General features: G+C 40.9%; 1 protein-coding gene across 3 annotated transcripts; it reads left to right on the top strand.

Annotated features, from left to right (window-relative positions):
* Nucleotides 1-27,878, top strand: LOC113190080 (ATP-dependent RNA helicase DDX19A). Of its 3 annotated transcripts, XM_077792940.1 has the most exons (13): nt 1-163; nt 2,552-2,692; nt 3,440-3,488; nt 5,082-5,132; nt 6,479-6,614; nt 10,468-10,560; nt 12,940-13,042; nt 13,395-13,509; nt 17,943-18,120; nt 18,534-18,771; nt 20,953-21,115; nt 21,581-21,772; nt 22,210-27,878. In XM_077792940.1, exons 2-13 carry the CDS (start codon nt 2,624-2,626, stop codon nt 22,269-22,271), a joined length of 1,449 nt encoding a protein of 482 aa, XP_077649066.1. In that variant the 5' UTR covers nt 1-163; nt 2,552-2,623; the 3' UTR covers nt 22,272-27,878. The 3 variants fall into 3 exon arrangements, with proteins under 3 accessions (XP_077649066.1, XP_077649067.1, XP_077649068.1); XM_077792941.1 differs by lacking the exon at nt 2,552-2,692; XM_077792942.1 differs by lacking the exons at nt 1-163; nt 2,552-2,692; nt 3,440-3,488; nt 5,082-5,132; nt 6,479-6,614 and adding an exon at nt 7,040-7,094.
* Nucleotides 27,879-27,996: the final 118 nt, after the last annotated feature.

Below are 27,996 nucleotides of genomic sequence, written 5' to 3'. Positions count from 1 at the left end.
CTTCCGGCCCGCGTGAGTGGCATCTTGCGCTGGTTGCGGGCCGGGGACTGATATTGGCGCTCTGTGTTGTGCAGGTTTTCGCGAGTTACCCTACCATTTACAGGACATGGCCACCGACTCGTGGGCCCTGGCGGTGGACGAACAGGAGGCGGCTGTCAAGTCGGTCAGTGGCTTCAGGCTCGGGGACAGCACCTCGGGCCCCTGTAGACTCTGTTTCGGGCGCCAGAAGCGCCGGAGTTGGGCAGGCCTCTCCCCAGCACGCTCCTCGAGTTTTCCTTGGGCAGTCCCTTAGTCCTGTTTGCTCCTAGAAGGAAACCGGTGTGGAGTTTTTATCTTTATTTGGCTAAAGACTTTATCTTTTGGTAAATCTATCCTTGCTGTATGGTCTGGTTTCCTTTATGGCACCTCTTTGTCTTGATGATTGTAAGGAAAGGCAGATACAAATGCTGATTTTTTTTTTCCTTATTAACTGACAGGTCTCTCTCTCTTCCCCTCCCTCCCCACCTCTCATTTTTTTAAGTGTTCTCGGGCTACTTTATATTTAACAATTTTTGGATCCATGTTTAACATGGTTGGCAGTTTGTAGCAGAATAACAGATTCAAGTTTAGATTTAATGTTTCAGTCAACTGCAAATGTCGGAGAGAGGGACTTACAAATTGTTTCTCTGATGTCTAAAGTGACATTTAGTTTCATATATTAGTCATTTTTTTCTAATTAATGAAGATTCATTTAACTGGAGTGTAAGTGCTGTAAATTGTGGTTTTCAGTTCTTACATACCTGACACCTGAAGTTTAGATTTGTTCATTAATAATGGACTGCTGATTTTGAGAATGTAGGTTTTTTTGGTAGTCTTAAGCCTTGTATAACTATTTTTTTTTTTTTTTTGTACTGAGGATAGAACCCATGGGTGCTCCACCACAGAGCTATATCCTCAGCCTTTGTGTGTGTGTGTGTGTGTGTTTTACCAGGGATTGAACCCAGGGGTGCTTAACCACTGAGTCACATCCACAACCGTTTTTCAAATTTTATTTAGAGACAGGGTCTTGCTGAGTTGTTTAGGGCCTTGCTAAATTTCTGAGGCTTACTTTGAAGTCAGGATCCTTTGCCTCAGCTGCCTGAGTTCTTGAGATTACAGACATGCCCCACCGCACTTGGCCCATGCTCAGCCTTTTAAAAGTTTTATTTACTATTAGTAGTAGTAGTAGTACCAGGGGTGCTTAACCACTGTGCCACATCTACCATCCTTTTTTATTTTTATTTATTTATTTATATTTTATTTATTTATTTATTTGTTTGTTTGTTTGAGATAGGGTCAGGCTAAGTTGCTTAGGGCCTTGCTAAGGTACTGAGGCTGGCCTTGAACTTGCTGTCCTTCTGCCCGAGTCCCCTGAGTTGCTAGGATTGTAGGCTCACCTGAAAAGCCATATATAACTTTTTAATGTTTAAATTGCATGTTTTTTCTCCAGCCACTTTTATTGTTGTGGGAGGATTATCAGTTTATCAGCAGGTATTTGAAATGGAGTAAGCCCAGTGGAGTATAGGAAGCATCTTCATCGTTTAGAAATGATGGGAAGTGATGTGAAAGTGCCAAGAATAATATGATAAATGAGCTCTGAGCAGTAAGAGGGCATTATGAGTAGGAAAATCAGGTATGATTTGGTGAGCTAGATATTAGAAAATAAATCAGATTTGACAAAGGTGGAGGTAAAAGGCATTTTAGGCTGGGCACAGTATCGCACACCTATGATCCCAGTGACTCAGGCGGCTGAGGCAGGAGGATCGTGAGTTCAAAGCTAGCCTCAGCAACTTAGTGAGGCTCCAAGCAACTCAGTGAAAACCCTGTCTCTAATAAAACATAAAAAATGACTGGAGATGTGGCTTGGTGGTTAAGTGCCCCTGGTTTCAATCCGTGGTACCAAAAGGGGGGGGCATTTTAGGAGGAGAAAATGCACCAAAGTGTTGGACTCCCCTACAGAACAAGAATCAGAACTCATTTTTGCTGTAGCTTAGGTTATTAGATTGGGGTAGGGGCAGTATAGAAGATATTGCAGAGGATCTTACTTGGAACTTAATGAAGAATTTGAAGAGGAAAAAAAGCTTTATTTGGTAAATTTGGGGATGTTTTACAAAAGGGATATTGACAAATTATATCTGAGGGTCGGCGAGATATATTGGATTGCAGGGAACAGAATGTGGTAGAAGGAATGATGTCTAGAGGAAAGGAGATCAGTGGGGAAGTTATCCTGATATCTTAGAAGTAGAGGGCATATGTTGAACAATGGAAATGAAGATGAGGTGATGGGATCAAGAAATACCGTGGAGGTGAGCTAAGCAGGATATGCTAACATAATAGGAAAAAAAAAAAAGAGAAGGGAAATAATACCAAAGCTTACTATGTTCAAGCTGGATCTGATAGGCATCGTTAATAAAGTGCTAGTAACAGGAATGGGGAAGTAGGAGGAAGGATGATTTTTTTTTTAAATATTTTTTTTTAGTTGAAGATGGACACAATACCTTTATTTTATTTGTTTATTTTTATGTGGTGCCAGGGATTGAACCCAGTGCCTCACGCATGCTAGGCAAGCGCTCTACCACTGAGCCACAACCCCATCCCAGGAAGGATGATTTTGATATGGAGAGTGGTGAATTCATATTTGGATGTTCTGAATTTGAGAAAAGGCAACATCTTGGTAAACATCTCTTAAGACTTTCTTGAAGTTTACAAGTTTGATGATTTGTTAGGATGACTCATAAAGACTCAGTATATACTTGTGCTCACGGCTATGATTTATTACAGTGAAAAGATAGAAAGCAAAATTAGCAAAAGGAAAAGGTTCCAGAGGCAAAGTTCAGAGGAAATCAGGTACAACCTTTTAAGAGTGCTCTGCCAGTGAAGTCTGTAGGATGTGCTTAATTCCTACAGCAACAAATAGTAACACTGATGAAGTGTTGTCATGCATGCCCGTTGTAGACTCAGGGCTTAAGGTTTTCTTTTTAATTTTTTTCTTTCCTTTCTATTTTTATTCTTTATGGCGGACCTGGGGAATGGACCCAGACACTCATGCATGCTAGGCAAGTGTTCTACCACTGACCTACATTACCAGCCCTTTTATTTTTTATTTTGAGCCAGAGTCTCACTAAGTTACCCAGGTTGGCCTTGAACTAATGATCCTCCTGCCTCAGCCTCTTAAGTTTCTAGGAATATTTGCATGCACCATCATGCCCAGCTATCATTCCTTTTCTTAGGTTGTTGAAGATACAGGAAACATTTTTGCTCATGCTTTTAGCACTTCTGCTTTGAGCAGAACAGACCAGCTCTCTGAATATAGTTCTGCAGTAGTTCTTGTCAGACTTTCACTAGGGAGCTTCTGTTTTGCTCAGAGGCCTTCCTTTGCTTAGGTCATTTGCTTACTCTGTTTCTTTTTATTCCTATTCAGATGAGCAGTTTGCAGATCAAGGAAGAGAAGGTCAAACCAGATACCAATGGTGAGTCACTAGAAACCACAGGCTAGGTACAAGTGACATGTGTGTGTCTGCTTTGCACTCACAGCTGCAGCAAGCCATGACTCTTTTCTTCAGTGTAATATTTGGCAAATGCCGGAGCTGGAATTGAGAGTCCTAAATTAGAATTCATTACTAAAGGGGAATATATCAGTTTTTAACTTTTTGAAAGTATGTCTAGGTTTAAAACTCAAAATATATAAAAATATACAAGGCTTCCTTCCCATGCTGCTCCAATGTTTACCCTATTCCTACTGCCACGTGTGTTTATTTGCTGGGCCTGCTCTAACAAGGTATCACAGAGCTGGGTGGCTTAAACCACAGCACTTTATTGTCTCACAGTTTGGGAAGCTGGAATTCCAATATCAAGGTATCAGCAGGGTTGGTCTCTTCTGAGGATTATGAGGAAGACTATTCTGTTGCCTCTCCCCAGCATTCTTGTGGTGTGTTTGTAGTCTTTGATGTTCCAGCATCACCCCCATCTCTCCTTTTATTTTTACCTGGCATTCTCTTTGTGTCTGATGTCCAAGTGCCATCCCCCCTCCTTTTTTTCCCCTTTTGGCAGTGCTGAAGATTGAATCCAGGGCCACAATCAGGCTCAGCAAGTGCTCTGTCACTGAGCTGTATCCCTAAGTTTCTCTTTTATAAGGACTCATTCTTATTGGAGCAGGGCATACTCTGATCTTAGCTTAAATTTTTTTATTCTCAGTGACCCCCATCTCCAAATAAGGTCACATTATGAGGCACTAGGTGTTAGGACCGGAACATATGAATTTTGAGAGGACACAATTGTACCTATAACATATACCATCCCATAAGTAACCACTGTTCCTGGATTTTCAGTAGTCTTCATCGGTTTTTTGAGCAAAGCAAATACAAATATAAATTCTCCCTTTTTTCTCCTGTCACCATCATGATGTTTAATCAAACTTAGAATTTTTTTTAAATTTATTTTTTAGTTTTAGGTGGACACAATATCTTTATTTTTGTATGGTACTGAGGATCAAACCCAGTGCCTCACACATGCCAGATGCGCATGCTACCACCTGAGCCACATCCCCAGCCCCAAACTTTTATAATTTTGCCAGTCTAAAAGGTAAAAATTGTTGGATTGTGTTTGCTAACATAATGCTGTATTTTTAACTTAGGATAATTCAGAAGTGATATATTAAGTTAGCTTGAATTTCTATACACTTAAAGAATTGCTAGATATAAAATCCATTAAACATAAAGAAATGCCAACTATTTATATTTGGGTCACTTAAATAAGTTTTAGTGTTTCTGTTGTCCTACTTTTTTTTTTTTCTGGTAGGGGATGGGGTACCGGGGATTAAACTTGGGCTCTCAACCACTGAGCCACATCCCCAGTCCTATTTTGTATTTTATTTAATTTAGAGACAGGTCTCACTGAGTTGTTTAGCGCCCAGCTGTTGCTGAGGCTGGCTTTGAACTTGTGATTTTCCTGTCTTAGCCTCCCTAGCTACTGGGGATTATAGGTGAGTGCCACTTTGCCCAGCTATTGTCCCACCTTTTAAGTTTAATATTTGCCTGTTTAGTGACATGTGTTTTCTTGTGTAGGTGTTATCAAAACCAGTACCACTGCAGAGAAGACAGATGAAGAAGAGAAAGGTAACTACTTTTTGAAGCCCCATGGCAAGAGATGGAATATAACCTGGCGCTTGCCTTCCTGGACCCAGAGGCTGAGTTATGAGATCAAGTTGAAGAGGAAGACTCAGCAAAGGAGATTGAGAAGGAGCAGTCAGTGAGATAGAGTGAAAATCAGGAGCATGATGTCCTAGAAGCCAGAGGAAGTATTACAAAAGTAGGGTGTCAGCTATGGGTAAAAAGTTGATTAAGAGAAGAACTGGAGCTGGCTGTGGTAGTACTTTTCTATAGTCCGAGCTACTAGGGAGGCTGAAACAGAAGGATCACTTGAGCCTGGGAGTTTGAGGACAGCCTGGGCCATATGGTGAGATCCTGTCTCAAAAAAGAGAAACTAGAAATTGACCATTAAACTGATTTTGTGGTGTGGAAATCATTGTTGAGCTTTCCAAGGACTATTGAGGTCAAATGGCGAGGTTTAAAAAAAAAAAAAAAGAAAAAAGCTCATTCAGTGTACAGTAGAAAGGAGGGAAAGAAAGCAAAATGAATATAGACAGCTCTTTTATGGAATGTTCCAGAAACTGGAGTAGTGAACTCTAACAGTAGCGGAATGGGGATTGTGAGGTAAAGGAAGAAACACATTTATGAACATAGATGTTAAAACAGGCTCACTTGCTCCTAGGAATGGTCCAGTAAAGGGGGAAAGTGAAATGCATGAGAAAATGAGGAGACATACCCTTGTGGGCAGGAAAGAATGAGAACTTTCAGATAAGCAGAGGCTTAGCCTTAAGAGCACAAGCTGTTTATCTAGGTACTAGATGGGAGGTGGAGGATAGTTATGTAGATATGGGTAGATGTGTAGTTGTGGTCATGAATGGGAATGTGGAGAAGTTAAAAAGTTGAGAAAAGAGGAGTTATAGCTGGAGGTTTGAGAAGAAGGATGAACGAGTGGACTATGAAAACAAAGACTTGTTGGGCAACTCAGCCCATTTGAATCTAGTGGTGAAGAATTTAAAGGGAGAGCAGGGCATGGTGTTGCACACCTGTGATCCAGCAACTCAAGAGGCTGAGGCAGGAAGATCACAAGCTCAAAGCCAGGCTTAGCAATTTAGCAAGACCCTAAACAACTTAATGAGACCTTGTCTCAGAATAAAAAAGGACTGGGAATGTGGCTCAGTGATAAGTGCCTTTGTGTTCAATCCCTAGTACTAAAAACAAAAAAAAGGAGGCTTGTCAGTGTGATCATGTTTTTCTCCAGCCATGCTTGGTTGCCCAGGTGCTGGTGCAGAGGTGCAGAGGGGAAGAGTGGGCTCTTACAAGGGTGGAGTTTGCCTGGTGAGTATAGAGAAAATCTGCTAGTTTCTTCCTGACAGAGGACAGAGCTGCCCAGTCTTTACTCAACAAGCTGATCCGAAGCAACCTTGTGGATAACACTAACCAAGTGGAAGTCCTGCAGCGGGATCCGAACTCCCCGCTCTACTCAGTGAAGTCTTTTGAAGAGCTTCGACTGTGAGTATCCATGGCTTTGAACAACTTTTTCTTCCCAACTATGCCCCTATAAAACTAGTACATAAGAAATTCTTGTGAGGATTTTACTTTTTAATTTGCTTTAAATTTTTTAATGTATTTACTTCTCTGAGTAGGTAATAATGCACAATTCAGAAGTGAAAACGAATGAACAAGTTTACAGTGATGGTCTCCCACCCCTTTCTTGGCTATCCAGTTTTCTTGGTTTTTTTGAGACTCTTTCTCTCTTTGTGGCCCAGGCTGGCCTCCAGCTCCTGGGCTCAAGGGAGCTTCCCATCTCAGCCTCCTGGGAAACTGGTATTAAAGGTGTGCACCTCTGGGCCTGACTTTCTTGGTAGAGATTTTAAATGCCACAGATTTATTCATCATAGCTGAAAGTCTCTTTTCTTTTATGCTCTTAGAACTTTCAATAAAATATTGGCTGACAGGTGATTTCTGGATATCAGGAACATTTCTTATTAGGTAAGCCCTTTTGTTAGATTGTAGGGTATACAGTCTTAAGAACAGTTTATCTGTGTATAGAAAGTCTGAAAAGAGCCTGGATTCTCAGTATTAGAGTGGAAAGCAAATTTTATTGTTTCTAAATTTTAAGAAAACCCCAGAATCAAGCCTTAAGGTAGCTTCTTCCTGGTGTGCTAAGAAAGCCTTTTAATGTCATTATTTTAAAAGGTAGAGAATTAGGGCTGGGGATGTGGCTCAAGTGGTAGCACGCTCGCCTGGCATGCATGCGGCCCAAGTTCGATCCTCAGCACCACATACAAAGATGTTGTGTCCGCCGAAAACAAACAAAAAAAAAATTCTCTCTCCCTCTCTCTCGCTTTAAAAAAAAAAAAAAAAGGTAGAGAATTATGAGGGTCATTCCACATGCTTTGTTTTCTTCAGTAAATTAGTAGAATGGTATTTATGGATGATTGCTTCATGTATATGCCACTGTGCAGGTTTTTTCGAGGAGTACATCACATACCTACCATTCTTTCTGTCTGCCAGGATCCAAATCATAGACAGAAAATAGCTGGTGAATAAGAATGTGGTGGAATAAATGGATTATTTGCCTTTGTTTAGAAAAATCTAGTGTGTCCCTCTGGGCAAATAGAGGCTAAATTCCTGCTGTCTAATACCACTGAGTAAGACACATTGAAAATAAGAGCTAACTAGTTGTTAGTGAAATGTATTAATCTGTTTTTTGTCACTGTGACAAATATCTGAGAAAAATAACCTAGAGGAAGAAAATTTTATTTTGGCTTACATTTTCAGAGATTTTAGTCCATGTTTGGCTGGCTTCATTGCTTTGGGCCTGAGGTAAGACAGAGCCTCATGGTAAAAGGGTGTGGAGGAGGAAACCTGCTCAGCTCAGGGCAGGCAGGAAGCAGAGAGAAGGGGAGAATGGAAGGAATCACTGATAAAATATATTTCCCAAGGACATGCCCCTCAGTGAGTTACTCCTTCCCCCCATGTCCCACCTGCCAACAGTTTCCATCACCTCCCAATAGTTCATTCACAAATGTACTGATCCCCGATGAGATTAGAGCCCTCTTGATTCAACAGTTTCTTAAAATAGCCCTATCCCTGGACTTTGCTGCATTTGAGACCAAGTTTTCAAAATACAAGACTCAGGGCATTTCAGATCTAGATCATAATACAAAGTAATTGTGATTTTAAAGTGTAACTTTTAAGGTTTTCAAGAAATAAACTTTTCCTAGCCTCAGCAAGTTTGTGAGACCTTGTCTCAAAATTTAAAAAAGGGCTGGATCAGCCACGCGACCAGCACGCTAGCTTCATAATAGAGGTTTGAAGGCATAAAAATTAACTAGTGAGTTTTAAAATTAAAGAGACATAACTTTCGTTACCTTATTTGCCCAGCTCAGAGACGGCTCCTCCTAGCTCCTGCCTCCAGCCATCTAATGTCGAAGCAAGGTTAACACAAGAGGCCACGAGAGAGAGGGAACACGCCAGGGAGTGAGCTTTTATTGGGGAACAAAAAATTCAAGGGAAAATTTAATCCAATGAAGGTCGAGGGGGGCAGCATTCCAAGGTCAGGGTCAGTGATTGGTCTTCAGGTCAGTGGTCAGGCACACCCCCACTCGGACAAGCCCTCGCACCTGAGACAGGGTGGGGAAGGCTCTGACATGGCGGTGTCTAAGCGCCTCTCACCCGGCCAGGGAGGTAACTCAAATCACATGGGAGAATGGCTTCCCACAGCTGGAGATGTAGCTCAGTAGTAAAGCACTCCTGAATTTAATCCCCAGTACCAAAAAAGGCAAGTTCTTTCAAATTCAATTGTTGGAAGTCAGAAGAAGCAAAGAACAGGAAGTAGGTCACCTAATGTACTTGGGGCCTTTGTTTTGTCTTGGTACTTGGGATTGAACACATGGGGCCTTTACCACTGAGCTACATCCCTAGCCTTTTTAATTTTTTGAGACAGGGTATCACTGATGATTTATGCAGGTCCCTGATAAGTTGCTGAGACTCACCTCCAACTTGTGATCCTCCTGCCTCAGCCTCCTGAGTTCCTGGGATTACAGATGTGTGGCACCATTCCCAGCATTTGGGCTGTTTATTTAAAAGATTTGAAATAATCTGCAAAATAAAAGAAAAATAATAATCCAGTGAAAGCTATCAGATTATATGAATCCCAATTAGGTATGACTTTGTTCCTTAATAACTAAATAAGAAGCTGCTTTATTTTCCCAACAAAAAATACCAAGCATTTCTTTTTTTTTTTTTTTTTTAAGTTCTGCATATCTGAGAAACATGTGGCAGCATTTGCCTTTTAGAGAGCCTGTTAGCCTCCAGGGAAGGCTTCGAAAACAGAAGTCTTGATGCAGTTTGGCTTTTCTTCAGAAACAATCTGTTGTGGTTTTTGTCAAATGTCCTGTCAGTTTAGAGATAACAGAGAGCTCATTGTAAATGGAATGTAAGGGTAGTTTAATTGATATTCTTTTGTGTGGCTACTTATATAAGAATTTGGTGCTTTTTTATTTTTTACTTTGATTAAACATAATTAAAGTCATCTATTCTACATTAGCTATTAGAAACTGGCGTAATCAATATTCTTACCTCTTGGTTATCTAGTGTATTTGCAGAGCTGGCCTTAGAAGGAGTGTGGAACACAAAAGGACTGTGATTCAATTTTAAATTTTTGTGTAGTGTTGGGGATTGAACCCAGGGCCTCACACTTGCTGAGCAAGCACCCTACCAGTGAGCTATATCCCCAGCCTTTGAGGCTCAAGTTTTAACATGTGCACCAAGAAATAAAAACTGAAATCCATTCTCTAAGAAGATTTCTACATCTTAGCAGTATTGCAAGAACTATTTATTTTTAGATATTTCTTTTATAATTTATTATGCTATGAATTAGTAAATACTGCTCTGCTGTACGCAGGGAACACTTGTCATCCAAGACCAGCCGATTTGTGGGTCTGCTAAAAGCATGAATTTCTCCAAAAAAGGAAACCAGTCTTTATTTTATGAATTATATAATAGTTGCAGATTAAAATTTAGTAGGGTTAGAACAGATAAAAAAAATGTATTGGACTGGGGTTGTGGCTCAGTAGTAGAGTGCTTCCCTAGCATGTGTGAAGGCCCTGGGTTTGATCCTCAGCACCACATATAAATAAACAAAGTAAAAAATCCATTGGCAACTAAAAAATATTTTTAAAAAAATACACATATATATATCTTAGTAGGTAAAGATGGTGGTTTGAGTTGACTTTAAATAGTATTTTTTAAGGCATCATTCATCATTCCTTGCTAGATGTAGGAAAAGGTAAGATTAGAGGCCTTTAAACTAGTTTCAACTATTTGAAACCCATCTTGTCTTTGCTTTTACTCCTAGGAAGCCACAGCTTCTCCAGGGAGTCTATGCCATGGGTTTCAATCGACCATCCAAGATACAAGAGAATGCGTTACCCATGATGCTTGCTGAACCGTGAGTGCAGACCCAAGACCCCTCTTCCCAATCTGATTTAACTGAAATTAAATTTAGCTTTTATTATCTGAGTACAAAATGGGTAGTTTGGGGCAACATGTTTCTTCTGGAAAAGAGCTTGGGCAAGTACTGAGAACATGGATTTAGGCATAGTTCCTGTCTTTCCTGTTTAGCACTAAAAACTAAGAGTGCCATTATTTTACACAGTTTTAAAATTTGGGGGAGTAGAGGTTGTTGTTACAGGGAATTGAACCCAGAGGTGCTCTACCTCTAAGCTATACCCCCAGCTCTTTTTTAAAATTTTTGATTTTGAGACAGGATCCTTCTAATTTGCTGAGGCTGACCTTGAACTTGTGATCCTTTTGCCTCAGCCTCCTGAATTGCTGGGATTACAGATATGTGCCACCATGCCCAGCTAAACTTGGGTTTTTAAAAATTGAATTAGCTAAAGTACGAAGAGCCGTATCCTACTAAATAGCTTTTCCTTGCCAAGTAATAAAACAAGGCTCCAGGGCTGGGGTTGAAGCTCAGTGGCAGAGCGCTTGCCTTGCACACAGGAGGCTCTGGGTTTGATCCTCGGCAACACATAAGAAAATAATAAGGGGCTGGGGATGTGGCTCAAGCGGTAGCGCGCTTGCCTGGCATGCGTGCGGCCCGGGTTCGATCCCCAGCACCACATACCAAACAAAGATGTTGTGTCCACCGATAACTAAAAAAAAAAAAAATAAAAAATATTTTAAAAAAAAAGAAAATAATAAATAAAAATAAAGATGTTTATTTAAAAAAAAAAAAAAAAAACAAGACTCCAGTTGATAGTCAGTGCTCCTGTCTTAACTGTCCCTTCATGTCCTCTCCCGCCCCCTCCAAAGTGAGCTCCATCCTGAAGTGCATCATTATCCCTCAGGTTTCTTTATACTTTCACTAGATATTTATATGTCACTAAACTCTGAGGAATAGTTTGCACATTATTAAAGTTTAAATGGTGTCATACTTTATGCAGCAACATTATAGCTGAACATTTTAGTTTTCTTTTTTTCTTTCTTTGGTTGTTCTTGGGGTGGGTGGGTCCTGGGGATTGAACCCAGGGGTATTTTACACTGAGCCACATCTCCAGCTCTTTTATTTATTTGAAAATAATATTTTAGTTATAGATGAACACAATACCTTTATTTTATTTATTTACATTTTGGGGGGCGGGGAGGTATCAGGGATTGAAGTCAGGGGCACTGGACCACTGAGCCACATCCCCAGCCCTATTTTGTATTTTATTTAGAGACAGGGTGTCACTGAGTTGCTTAGCGCCTTGCCGTTGCTGAAGCTGGCTTTGAACTCAAAATTCTCCTGTCTCAGCCTCCCGAGCTGCTGGGATTACAGGCGTGCACCACTTCGCCCAGCTATTTCATTTATTTACTTTTATGTGGTGCTGAGGATTGAACCCAGTGCCTCATCACGTGTTAGGAAAGTGCTCTACCACTGAGCTATAACCCCAGCCCCTTATTTTTTATTTTGAAACAAGGTTATGCTATGTTGTTTAAGACTTCATTAAGTTGCTTTCCCCCACCCCCATTAAGAAAGAATAGACAGGCATATTTATAATCCCAATGACTTGAAAGGCTGAGGCAGGAGGATTGAAAGTTTGAGGCCAGCTAGGACAATTTAGTGAGGTTCTGTCTCAGTAAAATTTAAATGAAAGGACTGTGAATGAGCTCAATGTTAAGAGTGCTTGCCTAGGGCTAGGGTTGTGGCTCAGCTGTAGAGGGCTCACCTACCATGCATGAGGCACTGGGTTAGATCCTCAGCACCACATAAAAATAAAATAAAGATATTGTGTCCACTTATTACTAAAAAATGAATATATTTTTTTTAAAGTGCTTACCTAGTATGTGGAAGGCCCTGGTTTATCCTCAGTGCTGCACTACCCACCCAACCACCCCCCCCCAAAAAAAAAATAATAACAAGATATGAAAAGGGAAAGTGCAGAAGGAGCCAAGATCCAAGACACATTATGGCTCAGCAGAAAATGGGGACTTGTCTGGCACAGATCTGCTCTGTACTTTTGATTTCCCTGGAGCCCTTGGGATATAAAACTAGGGCACTTTAGTTATGCTAGAGTCAAGAATGAGGATTTGCGTGTGTGTGTGTGTGTGTGTGTGTGTGTGTGTGTGTGTGTGTGAACCCATCTAAAACAATCATTTCCTTGACTATTTAAATTTTTAAATAACATAAAAATATATTAAAGTAATTTGCATTCAATGCAGAAGATCTAGATAATACAGAGAAGCATAAAGAGGGAAATATTCCTTCTACCCAGAAAGAACATTTTGATATTTTATTATGTTCAACCAATATTTATTTCTTTTTTGCTCTTTGTCAATCCAGTCCACAGAACCTGATTGCCCAGTCTCAGTCTGGCACTGGAAAAACAGCTGCCTTTGTCCTGGCCATGCTTAGCAGAGTAGAACCAGCAGACAGATACCCTCAGGTGAGGGCTTGGAAGCCTGGGGGTGGGGGCTTGCCTGCCCTGGGAAGGAGCCATTTGGTGGGAGGATTAATGAGAACCCTGGCCTTTACTGACAGCCTAGGCCATGGCTCAGGCAGAACAGATTAACACACCAGGCCTCAACCTAGTAGAATTCATTTGAAAGCAGCGTCTTACAAAGGCCTCCACCATGCCAGGGATCCCATCAAGCTAGGGCTCCCTACTGAAGACTTCAGTCCACTATTGGAAAGTGGGAGGTTGTGACTCCCTGCATTGTTCAAGTCATAATAACTACATACTTGTGTTAGAACCTATTTTCTGCTACTAAACTCATCCTGTATGATTTTTCTGTCAGTGTCTGTGCCTCTCCCCTACATATGAATTGGCACTTCAAACAGGAAAAGTGATTGAGCAGATGGGCAAATTTCATCCAGAACTAAAGCTTGCTTATGCTGTTCGAGGCAATAAATGTGAGTATCGGGAATGAGATCCAAACAGTGAGCAGTGGGGGAAGGTAGCTGCTATTTGGATTTTGAAGCTGAGAACATATTCAGCTTTTGAGGGTACAAATAATTTTTTCTTTTTCTTTCTTTTCTTTTTGCACCAGAGATCAAAACCAGGGCTTTGGGCTGGGGTTGTGGCTCAGCAGCAGCAGCAGCACACTCGCCTAGCACGTGTGAGGCCCTGGGTTCGATTCTCAGCACCACATAAAAATAAGTAAACAAAATAAAAGTATTGTTTCCAACTATAACTAAAAATAAATATTAAAACAACAACAAAAGAAAAAAAAACAGGGCCTTGCTCATGCCAGGCATGTGTTCTACCCCTGAGTCACATCTCCAGCTCATATTCAGCTTTTTAGATCAGTCTCACCCTAGTGCTTTTACTGTGTCTGTTTAAATACTTGCTGATGTGTAAGCTGTACTTTCCAGTCCCCTGCCTCAGTCCTGGGGATCAAACCTAGGGCCTTGCACATGCTAGGCAAGCGCTATACCATTGAGCTACATCCCTGTTCCTCCTCTCTAGTTTTAAAAAAATTTTAAGTTGTTAAACAGAAGCTCATGAAGTTCCTAGAGTCTTCAGTTCTTCATTGAAAAGAAGGAATTTTGAGTTTGGCATCCATAGTTCTGGATCTACCCAATAAAGAGGTATTGAATTCGCAGGACTGGGGATGGTAGGTTGGGGTCAGATCCCTTCCATTAACTGTATGAATCAGCCCTACTAAGAGGAAACTGAGAGCATGCATAGTTAATACATTCATACTCAAATCAGAAATCCCTCCTTCAATTCTTCTATGTGTGCTGTAGAAAGTATGGGTTAAAGTGAAGAGGGGAGCATGGGAGGATTTGAAAGATTCCTTAGGAAATGGGTCATTAGAAAGTATCAGAATAGGGGATGGGGTTGTGGCTCAGTGGTAGAGTGCTTGCCTAGCATGCACGAGGCACTGGGTTCGATCCTCAGCATCACATACATGTAAAGTAAAGATATTGTGTCGACCAAATAAATAAATAAATAAATAGAATAAGAAAAGAAAGTATCAGAATATGTAGGACTTCTACAAATCAATAAGAAAACAATCAATCTACTAGGAAAATGGACAGAAGAGACCCAATTGAACAGCCACTGCACAAAAAAGAATTCAGATGTCTAATAGACATGAAAAGATGATGAGCCTAATTGGGCTTCTGGGAAACAAAGAAATGGAAACCGTATGCCCCTCTAAGCTGAGAAAAAATTAAAGTATCTGATAATACTAAATATTCGTGAAGACAGAACTGAAGTGCACGCACACTCCTGGAAGGGAGTATACATTGGTATAGTCGTTTTAGGAAATAGTTTGGCATTACAAAATCCCCAGCAATTGCGGAGGCTGAGGCAGGAGGATCACAAGTTCAAAGCCAGCCTCAAAATATAAAATAAAAAGGGGCTGAGGATGTGGCTCATGGTTTAGTACCTCCAGATCAATCCTCAGTACCAAAAATAAAAAAAAACATGGGGCTGAGGTTGTGGCTTAGTGGTAGAGCGCTTGTCTAGCATGTATGAGGCACTAGGTTCGATTCTCAGCACCACATATAAATTAATAAATAAAGGCCCGTCAACAACTAAAAATATATATATATATAAAAAAATAAAAATTTATGGGGCTGGAGATGTGGCTCAGCGGTAGCGCGCTCGCCTGGCATGCGTGCGGCCCGGGTTCGATCCTCAGCACCACATACCAACAAAGATGTTGTGTCCGCCGAGAACTAAAAAATAAATATTAAAAAAAAAAAATTCTCTCTCTCTCTCTCTCTCTCTCCTCTCTCACTCTCTCTTTAAAAAAAAAAAATAAAATAAAAAAATAAAAATTTAAAAAACAGAAAACAAAAATTGAAAAGAGAGACATTCCCTTGTCCCCAGCAGTTTATAATTGCTTATATAGAGCAGCAGTTCTCAAGTTTTTTGGTTTAGTATTCTCTTACATTCAATATTATTGAGGAAAGCATTTTTTATTTTTTGTAGGTTATATTTATTGCTATTAACCATAGTAGAAGCTAAAACTGAGAAACTTTAAAGTACTTATTAATTTAAAAATAACAGCAACAAACTCACTACATATAATGTAAATAATTTTTTCTTAAATGCTTTTTAGTTGTCAGTGGACCTTTATTTTATTTATTCATATGCAGTACTGAGCATTAAACCCAGTGCCCCACACATACTAGGCAAGTGCTCTACCACTGAGCCAGAACCCCAGCACTATAAGAGGTATATTTCCAATACAAAATTAATAAGAATGACATTCTTTTTTTTTTTTTTTTTTTAATATTTATTTTTTAGTTCTCGGCGGACACAACATCTTTGTTGGTATGTGGTGCTGAGGATCGAACCCGGGCCGCACGCATGCCAGGCGAGCGCGCTACCGCTTGAGCCACATCCCCAGCCCCGACATTCTTTTTTTTTTTAATATTTATTTTTAGTTGTAGTTGATTGGACACAATATCTTTATTTTATTTATTTTTATATGGTGCTGAGGATTGAACCCGGGGCCTTGCACGTGCTAGGTGAGTGCTCTACCGCTGAGCCACAACCCCAGCCCTGACATTCTTATTTTACATTTTTTAGCAAATCTTTTTATATTTGCTCATGTATTTGTTTTTAAATTTATTTATCTATCTATCTATTTTTGCAGTGCTAGGAAATTAAGCCCAGGGCTGCTCTACCACTGAGCTACATGCCCAGCCCTTTTTTTCTTTTCTTTTTTTTTTTTTTTTTTGGTACTGGGGCTTGAACTCAGGGGTACCCAACCCCTGAGCCACCCAGCCCTAGTTTGTATTTTATTTAGAGATTGGCTCTCACTGAGTTGCTAATAAGCACCTCACTATTGTTGAGGCTGGCTTTGAACTTGCTATCCTGGCTCTTGTTTTTCTTTTTGAGACAGTCTCAGTCTGTTGCCCAGGCTGGCTTCAAACATATGATTCTCCTTCTCAGAGACCTGGGTAGCTGGGATTATAGGCATGTGCCACCATACCCAGCTAATTTAAAAAAAAAAAAATTTTTTTTTTTTTTTTTTTTTTTTGTGGTAATGGGGATTGAATCCATGGGTGTTCTACTACTGAACTACATCCCCCTTCCCTTTTATTTTATTTTGGGACAGGGTCTTGCTAACTTGCTAAGGCTGGCTTTGATCTTCCTGCCTCAGCCTTCCAAGTAGCTGGGACCAAAGGCAAGTGCTTCACATCTGGCTTTTTTCACTTTTATTTTTTTTTTTTTTAATATTTTTATTTTTTAGTTCTCGACGGACACAACATCTTTGTTGGTATGTGGTGCTGAGGATCGAACCCAGGCCACACGCATGCCAGGCGAGCGCGCTACCGCTTGAGCCACATCCCCAGCCCCATTTTTTTTTTTTTTTTTTTTTTTCACTTTTAATAATATGTTTTGGAGATTATTTCATCTCAGTTCCTAAGTATCATTGGTGTCATACATTGGGTGTATCTTATCTTACTCATCATGTTTTGTGTGTATTCTGTTTATTTATTTTTTAGTTTTAGTTGGACACAATACCTTTATTTATTTTTATGTAGTTCTGAGGATCAAACCCATGGCCTTGCATGTGCTAGACGAGTGCTCTACTGCTGAGCCACAATCCTAGCCCCTGTGTGTATTCTTGCACATGTTACTTCACACATCAACTGTACTTGCAGGATTAATTTCTAATAGTGGAAGTGTTGGTCAGTGGGCACATAAATTAGAAAATATGATAAATGATTGTAACAGTTTCAATTCCAACCAGCTATAGTTTAGGATAATGTAGTATTTTGTTAATTTAAGAGCTCCATATTTTAGGGAAAATAAGCTACACAGATAGAATGTCTAGAGACCAGAGAATAGAGCAATAAATTTTGCCAGTTGATAAATAAATTTTGTCACAACTACCAATAAAGGAGGAAGTAAGTGAATTATGGGTGAATGGATGATAGAAAAGGAAGAAGAGTAATCATAAAGAGAATTGTATGATGTTAAGTTATAGGAGAATGTAGAACATTTATTGAGGGTCCATGGCATGGAATTTAATCATGATCACAATGCCATTCTACTCGTTTCACAATAGAAGAAACTAAGATTTGAGACAACACTCAGGTGTGTTTTGAAATCTGAAATTAATTTTTTCTGCTAGTCCTGGAAGGATAGGCAAGACTTTGATTTCCAGAGCTGGCTTTGCCTATGAAATACCCACAGAAAGGACTGGGGATATGGCTCAAGTGGTAGCGCGCTCACCTCGCATGCATGGGGTGCTGGGTTCTATACTCAGCACCACATAAAAATAAAATAAAGATATTGTGTCCACCTAAAGCTAAAAAATAAATATTAAAAAAAAAAAAAAAAAGAAATACCCACAGAAAACATTTCATCTCCACAGTGGAAAGGGGTCAGAAGATCAGTGAGCAGATTGTCATTGGTACCCCTGGGACTGTCCTGGACTGGTGCTCCAAGCTCAGGTTCATTGACCCTAAGAGGATCAAGGTATTTGTTCTAGATGAGGCTGACGTGATGATAGCCACTCAAGGCCACCAAGATCAGAGCATCCGCATCCAGAGGTAAGAACTAGAGTGAGGAGGAAATTCAGATGCCCCGCTTGCTTCTGTTGCATTTTTTCTTTCTTTTTCTTTTTCTTTTTCTTTTTTTTTTTTTTAATATTTTTTAAGTTGTATTATGTACAGTTTTATTTATTTATTTTTATGTGGTGCTGAGGATTGAACCCAGGGCCTCACACACGTTAGGCAGGTGCTCTACTACTGAGCCATAACTCCAGCCCGCTGTTGCATTTTTTACTCTGATATTTGAAAAAGCAATTGTTTGGTGGGCCATTTTCACGTCAGCACTGACCATCCTCCCAGCCTGGGTTGGGAAAGGAGATCTGGGACCCTAACCCACCCCTATGCAACCCTGGACCTGCTTCTTCTCTCTATCCCAGGGATGCTGTATAAAGTGCCTGGGTCTCACCTTGCAGGATGCTGCCCAGGAACTGCCAGATGTTGCTTTTCTCTGCCACCTTTGAAGACTCTGTGTGGAAGTTTGCCCAGAAAGTGGTCCCAGACCCCAACATTATCAAACTGAAGCGTGAGGAGGAGACATTGGACACCATTAAGCAGTATTATGTCCTGTGCAATAACAGAGACGAGAAGTTCCAGGCCTTGTGCAACCTGTATGGGGCCATCACCATCGCACAAGCCATGATCTTCTGCCATGTGAGTAGCACTTGCAGGGCTGCCCTGCCCCCTTCCCCTTTAGGAAAATAAGCTATACAAATAGAATGCACAGCTGTACCTCTGTGCTGAGGAGGAGCAGGTTCCAGTGTGTGCCAAGAAAGGAAGTAGTTTTTGAAGAAATAAGGAGACAGTTTCTGAGATACATAGGGTAAACAGAGCTTCCTGTACTGTATATCTTATTTGTACGTGATATGTTATTGGAAAACATGAGCATAAGCTGATATTTGTGGAAAAATAAGAAATTTAACAAGATGAGTGGTTATAAAATTAATACACACAGTTTCCCAACTGCAAACAAGAAACATTTGAAAAATGGAAGAATAAATCACACACATAAAGCAAAATGAACAAATTAGGAGTAAATATTTAAGATCTTTGGGGGCTGGGGCTGGGGCTCAGAGGTAGAGCGCTCGTCTACCATGCAAGAGGCACTGGGTTCGATCCTCAGCACCACATAAAAATAAAATGAAGATATTATATCCACCTATAACTAACAATAAATATTTTTTAAAAATATTTAAGATCTCTGAAGAACACTTCAAGATGATACTAAAGGCTGCGTGCAGTGGCATACACCTGTAATCCCAGTGACTTGGGAGGTAAAGACAGGAGGATTGCAAGTTTGAGACCAGCCTTAGCAATTTAGTGAGGCCCTGAACATTGTAGCGGGACCCTATCTCAAAAAATAAAGAGCTGGAAATATGACTCAGTGGTTAAGCACCACTGGGTTTAATCCCCGTTACCTTAAAAAAAGAAAATGGTACAAATGCCATGGATATGAGAATATAAGACTAAGACAAGTCATTCTCTTATTGAAAGATCTGTAACTCTGATTAGCTTTGCTTTTGGTTTTTTTTTTTTTTTTTTTTAAAGCAGTAAAACCTCTCTCCATCTCCACTTCAGATTAAAACATTTTGAAAAAAAAAAAGTGGAAAAAATTTAAAAAGTACTTTCATACCCCACACTGGTCTGCGTCTACTTTTCTCTGTCTTTATATCTCTCTCTTTTTTTTTTTTTTTGGTGGTGCTGGGGATTGAACCCAGGGTCTTGTGCATGTGAGGCAAGCACTCCACCAACTGAGCTATATACTCAGCCCCCTGTTTATTTTAATTTTAATTTTGAGACAGGCTCTTCTAAGTCACTGGCCTTTAGCTTGATATCTTTCTGCCTCAGCCTCCAAAATTGCTGGGATTACAGATGTTAGCCACTGAACCTGGGTGTGTTTTTTCTTTTTGCTGAATCATTTTAAAGTTAGTTGTAGACATCATATACTCAAAATGTTTACTAAGAAGGAGATATTCTCCCACTTGACCACGGTGCCACGTTCATTCCTTTAACAATGATACAATAACATTTTCTCAAATACAGTTTCATATTCTACCTTCTTCAGAAATGTTCTTCATTGCCTTTTGTTGTATTAAACCTATAAGTCAACCCAGGATTGCTTACATTTAATTGTCATCTCTCTTGAGACTCCCTTAATCCAGAACCATCCCCTGACCTTTCTGAATGCCTTTCATCACATGGACATCTTAAGAGTCTAGGCTCATAATCATAATTTGTTTGCTTTTCCCTCTTGTTTTTTGTTGTTTTGGTGGGCTGGCTTTTGTTTTCTGTTGGGGGGGGTGGTTATTTGCAGTGCTGGGGATTGAATCCAAGGTCTAGCCAGCTACTCTGCCATTGAGCTATATCCCCAGCCCTTTTACTTTTTGCGATAGCCTCTTGCTACATTGATGAGGCTGGCCTTGAACTTATGATCCTCCTGCCTCAGCCTCCTAAATAGCTGGGATTATAGACATGGGCTTCTGTGCCTGACTTTCTCCCTTGTGATCTATACAAGTTAAATATTTTTATAGTAGTATGGAGCTGAGATTGTAGCTCAGTGGTAGGGTGCTTGCCTTGCATGTGTGAGGCACTGGGTTTGATCCTCAGCCCACAAAAAAAATAAATAAATAAAGATTGTGTCAATCTGAAAATCTATATAAAAATATTTTTGTAGTATGAACGTTTTTGTAAAATTACTACTCAGGTGACATAGTTACTTCCTATTGTACCACATCGGGTTGGCAGTTTTAGGAAATTTAATCCTTCAGATAGAGTCTTCCAGATCAAAAACAGTCTCTTTCAGTACCTTCATTTCTCAAATAATTTTCCTTCCAGACCCGCAAAACAGCTAGTTGGTTGGCAGCAGAGCTCTCAAAAGAAGGCCACCAGGTGGCTCTGCTGAGTGGAGAAATGATGGTGGAGCAGAGGGCTGCTGTGATTGAGCGCTTCCGAGAGGGCAAAGAGAAGGTTCTGGTGACCACCAATGTGTGTGCTCGTGGTAAGCAGAGACTGTCCTGGAATCCTAGGCTCAGGCATCCAGCCCTGTTAGCGAGAGAAGTCCTTACATCCAGGAGACTTGGATGGTCTCTAGGAGCCCTCTGGGGTTGGCGGGGATAATCCTTTTCAGGAGAGATGGGATTTCCCTTGGGTGATGGGAATTTATAGAAGCCAAGAGTCATGCCCAGGTATAAGGAGACACTCAAAACAGAGTCAGCTCTTTCCAGGGCATCTCTAGGTGTTTGGCTGTGGCTGTGTCTTCAGACTCTCTTGCGTGTGTAGCAAAGACTTGCTTTGTGGTTTCATGGTTTTAGTATCTGCAAGGTTCTGGTACATAGAGTAATATGTATCCTCTCTTGTGCCTGCACCCCAGAGGTGACCTGCTGCAGACTCTCCCTCCACCAGAGTGGGTGCATGGTTGACCATGTCTTTGGCCCTGACTCCTCTGTGTCCCTCCTTTGTGCAGGCATCGATGTTGAACAAGTGTCTGTGGTCATCAACTTCGATCTTCCTGTGGACAAGGACGGGAACCCAGATAATGAGACCTACCTGCACCGGATTGGGCGCACTGGCCGCTTTGGCAAGAGAGGCCTGGCTGTGAACATGGTTGACAGCAAGCACAGCATGAACATCCTGAACAGAATCCAGGAACATTTTAGTGAGTCCCCAGAGGGTCTCCTGCAGGCACCCTCTTTGTGGTGGATGTGGGGAAAGGGGAAGTTTTCCTGTGGCCCTGAGAGAGGCCTTTGTCCCTATACATGCTCCCTCCCTTCCCTTCTACCATTGGCTGGATGGGTGTTCTCAAGGAGCATACATATGATGGGGGCTTAGGGGCTCTAATGATGATTCCCCTGTGGCCAGGCTGAAGGCCCTGGGCTCTTGGATGTTGGTCAGAGCTCCCTGCTCAGGCTCTGGAAGCCTTTGGGGTTAAGAGGAAGGAGCATTGTTGTGGCCCAAAGAGCGGCCCATTCTTGGACAGGGTCCTGTGTCTTCGCTTTTCCAGCCACACTGTCCTTGTGGGTGACTTCAGCTGTGTCTCCATGGCAACCCCATTTTGGTCTCTCTTCACATCTTTCTTTCCCCCTCCCCCCGCAGATAAGAAGATAGAAAGATTGGACACAGATGATTTGGACGAGATTGAGAAAATAGCCAACTGAGAAGCTCTACCAGCCACTGGTGCCCGCCCTCTGGGCTGCCCCTGCCCAGGAGATGAGTGCTTTCATGGCACAGGCCTCAACTGTCACCACAAAGACAAAGGCATGAGGAGAGAAGCTACCTACCTCATTTTAAATTATGTTTGGACTTGACAAAAATGTGTGCAAATAATGGGAGACAATTGAAATTTTGCATTTTGGAAATAGTCCTAAATTCCCCCCTTTTAAAATATGATTTTCTCTATCTTTATAGTAATCTGGTTGCTGATGGTAATCACTTATCCAGGGCCTCCCTACCTACTGTCTTTCTGGTGGGGGGCTTAGGACCAGCCTACAGCCCTGAAGAAATGACAGGTAGATGTCCTCGGGAGAGGCAGGGCAAGACATGAGTGTTGTCCCACACCATGGGTAGAGTGAAGCCGGAGGCTTCTGCACTGCCCCTCTCCTGTGCTTGTTGTGAATGTTTCTCCTACCCTCAAGTATCATCCTGCTGGTTGCTTTACCTTTGCTGTCTGTCTTCATTGGAAGCTTCCCTATTCCTCCCTGATGAACACCATGGCTCCTTTTATGAACTTGAGATTTGGGAAGAAGCATGGAAGTCAGTGAGAGAGATTGTTTTGGCACGAGTGGTCAAATTCTTTGAGGATATCTGGGCCTGCTTTCCCCTTTCCATTTCTCCAAATACTGTGGGTCCTGGTTGTGGCCACCAGGAGACTTGGCCCAGTTAGCCAGTTCTTATCCATGGGGTGTCATGCGGTGCCTGGAGCTGAGCAGAGTTTGGAAAGGAAGTTGTGACCAAGTGGAACTCTAATTATGCTGTTATCCATAATAGTGGACTTTTTGGGGTACTTAATTCATACATTATATGTATGAATAAGGACAGATAAATTATATGCATCATTCATTATAAGAAATTTCAAAGTAATTATGAGAAAGGCTTTACTAATCATGATTTGTTATTTGTATTTTTCTGCTTATTAGACTAATATATGCTCATTAAAAATATGTGCATCTATATATAATGTGAAAGTGCTCCCTGCCCTTCAGTAGGGGGTCATATTGCTTTCTATGCAAAAGCAACCCAACTTTCTTTTGCAGAAGTATTATTGTGCTCTTTGTGCAATTATGCAGTCTGCTTTTTTACTGGTCACCATGTCTTAGACATGTTGACCCATCCAGCATACATCTACTTCACTCTGGAAAATGGCATCACTCCAGCGTGTAAGCAGTCCTGGCATTTATATCCTGGTGGCTCCAATGATAGGCACTAGAAGTTTCCAGCATGCAGGGTTACCCACAGTGCCACAGTGAATACTTTGTCCTTGTCTTGAAGCACTGGTAAGAATTGCTCTAGGATATATTCCTGGAAGAAGAACTGCTGGGTCAAAGAATGGAAATATTTAAATTCCTAATACATTGCCAGTTATTCCTGCCAAAAAGCTTTTTCCTATTTGTTATTACAATAATACAAAATACTTATTTATTCTTACCTGCTTGCCAACTTTATTTTTAAAATGCCAGTCTGAGTAGCAAAATGTCATTGCTATTTTTTTTTTTTTTTAATTTACTGAGCCTTGGCAAATTTATAGTTTATTGGATAATTTTATTTTCTCTTTTTGTAAGCTGCTCATTCTTGTTTTACTATTGGGGTATAAGTCCTTAGTGGGTTTTAGCTCCCTGTTCATGCTGGGGAAATTAGACTTTGTCTTAAGTGATGGATGTTTTCTTAGTGTTGTTTTGTTTATGTGTTGCTGAGAATCGAACCCAGTGCCTCACACATGATAAGCAAGTGCTCTACCACTGAGTTACAGTCCCATCCCCTTCTTAGTGTTTCTTTACAAGTTCATTTTTTTGAACATGCCACACAAACGTTTAATTTTAAGTGGGTAGGGATGGAACCCACTGTACATGCTAGGCAAGTGCTCTACCACTGAGCTATGCCCAGTCCAAAAGTAAAATTTCAATGTTAAGATTCCATTTTTTTTTTTTTTAGTGAGAGAGGAGAGAGAGAGAGAGAGAATTTTTAATATTTATTTCTTAGTTCTCGGCGGACACAACATCTTTGTTTGTATGTGGTGCTGAGGATTGAACCCGGGCTGCACGCATGCCAGACGAGCGTGCTACCGCTTGAGCCACATCCCCAGCCCCAAGATTCCATTTTTTAAGAAATTTGGATTTTATGTCATGACTAGAAAAATTTTCTTCATACTATAAAAAATTTACTCATATTTCCTGTAGAGACAATTGTTAAGCAATACATTTTTTTTTAGTTCTTGTTGACCTTAAAATGTCATTAGCTGGGCCAGGCACAGTGGCCACAAGCTTGTAATCCCAGCTATTCAGGAAGCTAAGGCAGGAGGATTACATGTTAAGGCCAAGCTGGGCAATTTAGCAAGACCCTGTCTCAAAAAAGTTTAAAAAGTAGCTTAGTGGTAGAGTGCTTGCTTAGCATATGCAAAGCCCACAGTTCCATCCCCAGGATGCAAAAAATAAACTTAGGCAGACATGTGGTGTGAGTTGCAGTCCCAGCTATTCTGAAGGCTAAGGCAGGAGGATTGATCCCCTTCCAGGGATCAGCCTGAGCAACATAGTGAGAACTCATCTTAGAAACAAGTCATTGTAGGACTGGGGATGTGACTCAGTGCTCCTGTGCTCAATCCCTGGTACCAAAAAAAAAAAAAGTCATTGTTTTGTCCACTGTTTGGCTGTGGGAGATTTTTGTTCCATAGAGGGTGAGTGTGTGGCAAAGCTGTTGCTGTTGGTGCATGGCCAGAGTCATGGCCCCTGCATGAATGGACAAGAACAGAAAAGGTCTCCGTGGGAATGGATGTGTGTGAGGTTGTGAAAGACTGAGGGCTTGTGGGAATGTAGTGCAGGAGAGAGGATGCAAGTGCATAGCACACCTGGGCGTCCAGAAGAACTTCAAGAAGGGGTGAGGGAGGAGCAAGGTTACAGCAAGAGGCAAGGGGAAGTGGTGTGGTGATGGGGGCCAGGCCTGCATGGGAAGAAATGGGGGGGTGGGGAGAAGACAGGAAGCCAGACAGTGGAGCAACAGATCTGCTCTGAGCCACAGAGCAGTGGTATACAGAGTGCAAAAACAAAACTACCATCTGACTAAGAAACAAGTTGAGTGTTTCTGTGGATGAGCAATGGAGCAGAAATGCCAAGTGGTGGGCAGGTCTGAAGCTGAACACTTGCTGGGCCCAGTACAGAAGTGGACTAGGCTGTCAGATAACTGCTCTGAAGGCCAAATCCAAGCAGCCCCCCTGCTTGGAGTCAACTCAGTACACAGTACTTCCCCTGCCCCTGTTCAGGAATCCACTCATGCCTTACTTACTTTATGTATTTGAGTCATTTTTGTAATGAAGATGCATTACAATTTTAATGTATAAAAAGAAAAGGTAGGGCTGGGGTTGTGGCTCAGTAGTAGAGTGTTCACCCAGTTCACTTGAGGCACTCACTGGGTTCAATCCTCAGCACCACATAAAAATAAAATAAAGGCATTGTGTCCACTTAAAAGTAAAAAATAAATATATATTTTAAAAAAAGCAAAATCAGCAAAGGATGACACTCAGACCCTTCCAAGTGCAGTTACCAAATGTTTTTTCTACTTCACAAGTTCTTTCCTGTAGAGAAACCATCCTGCCAGAAACTGCCTGCATTATTCTCAGGAGCAGAAACAGGAAAGGTATTCATTCTGTATCCTGAGGGCCATGCTGGTCTTGATACCAATGGTTCAGCAAGCTTCAGGGGCAGAGAGGGATCCTCTTGTATTTTTGTTACCCAGGCATAGACTCACTGCAGAAGCTGTTTTTTTGTGTTTTTTTTTTTTTTTTCTGAAAGAATGAGAAGGAACATTGCTTTTTAATTCACATTCAAAAAAGAATAATTTGATTTTTGAAAATACAGTTTTAGGACTTTATCCTTCCCCTCAGTTAATAGAATGATGCTTTCTTATTTCACTGAACAAATCACAGGAGATCGCTCCTTGCCTGCTGAATGGTAGTCTGCTACTGTTCCTGCGGCAGGTAAAATACTTAATTTCTTCCCTTTGGAATATAGCCAGCATACCTGCAGGTGTGTATTACCCACTCCACCCCAGGCCATAAAGCTAACACCTTCTCTCCAAAGACCTACCTACTGTTTTAGATTGTATATTGCTTACCCAAATATGGCACCTCTTCCAGATGAACAGCACATACCCATGAGAAACTGAGGTACAGCCATGGGACTTATTTGGCACCAAGGAAATGTGAACTTGGCAGAAGCTGTAAAGAGGCAAGTGTGGTTCTGGAGGTTCCCTTTTTCTTGCTCTTGAGATCCATTCTAGATGGTGCCACAGCACACCCATAACCCTCAACCCCAGGAAATGCCTGATCCTCTGGCCACCCTAAAACTATTTAGTCCTCACAATTGATAGGCCCCATTGTATGCAAAATTCCCAAGGAGCTCCTCCCATTGATCCACTATTTCAGAAGAGTGAACAGTGACAGTCTTTCATTTCCAAATTTTAAAAGTCTTCATCATGACAGAGGAGGGGTTAAATAAACTAGATGGAGAAATACAAAACCAAAACTTTTAGAGACCAGGGAATTGAGGAAGAAAATGGCATCTGCTATGTAGATGATGAAATATCACACTTCTCACAACCTAAGGTAAGAAGAAAAAACTCAAAATAGGAATAATTACAGCCTTAGATGAGGTATTTAACAAAAATGTTGGGAACATACACATACACAAATAGGTGAAAAAAATATCTTTAACAATAAGGGGAGCTAGAAATTATGAAAAAAATCCTCATCTAAAAACAAACTACAAAGTTATAGAAAATATAAAATCTGTTTGAATACATCAAAAAGCTACTACTATTAGGAATTTTTACATTTAGTTCTATGATCCACTTAACATTTATTTTGGTGAATGGTTTAAAGTATAGATCTAATTTTGTCTTTTCCTTAGCAACCTTCTAGGCTGGGGGAGGTACTCTGCCTCCTGATGCTCTCCCAATGGCAGGTAGGCTATGTGTGCCCTTCTATGTAGAACCTGAAGTGAAATGCAGGCCCCTGTGGTATGGTGGGAAGAGCAGGCTACAGATTGATGAGCCATGCCAGAGCAAGGAGGAAAACCCCCAAGAGATGGATTCATCCCAGAGAGATGGAGATGGCCCAGCTTTGGTATGTCCAAATGCACTGAGCCTCTCATGGATACTCTGCATTTATGAAAGTTCCTGCCAGGAATTCTAACAGATTTCTCTTTTGGAGAAAACAAGAGGTGGCAATGGGTTCATTTTTAACCAAAATATTCAGATTTAAGTGTCTTGGGGACTTGAAAGAGTGTGGTTCATGAAACCAGGCTCACATGTAAGAGGTGGATATCTGGGAGCCATTTTGCTTTCCCTTCATATCTTCAACATCCTTAGTCATTATTTGGTCACAGCTCCTCACTCCCAGATAAACCTATGATCATACACAAAACAGATGACTACAGGTTTTTTGTGGTTTTTTTTTTTTTTTTTGGTTCTTTTTAATTCAGAAAGAGAAAGGGAAGGAAACAAAAAAAAAGTTTAAATAACTATTGCAGAAAAGGAGATCTGGGCTGGGTGCTGGGACCTACCTCTTCCAAATGAGGATTAATGATTTAAAAGAAAAACAAAAAATAAATTATTCTGCTCAATACTGTTTGGCATAATTGCATTGTTTTTCCTCTTCTCAACACTCGAAACAGCCTC

The sequence above is a fragment of the Urocitellus parryii genome, chromosome 15 (genome assembly GCF_045843805.1).
Source record: "Urocitellus parryii isolate mUroPar1 chromosome 15, mUroPar1.hap1, whole genome shotgun sequence".
Taxonomy (NCBI): domain Eukaryota; kingdom Metazoa; phylum Chordata; class Mammalia; order Rodentia; family Sciuridae; genus Urocitellus; species Urocitellus parryii.
This window is presented reverse-complemented; position numbering and strand designations above follow the sequence as displayed.

Excerpts from the sequence above, each read along its gene's own strand:
- LOC113190080 (XM_077792940.1), top strand. The coding sequence starts at position 2,624 with ATGATTTTGATATGGAGAGTGGTGAATTCATATTTGGATGTTCTGAAT. Across the intron at positions 3,489-5,081 it reads GGTCAAACCAGATACCAATG|GTGTTATCAAAACCAGTACC; the intron begins GTGAGTCACTAG and ends TTTCTTGTGTAG. Across the intron at positions 13,043-13,394 it reads CAGCAGACAGATACCCTCAG|TGTCTGTGCCTCTCCCCTAC; the intron begins GTGAGGGCTTGG and ends TTTTTCTGTCAG.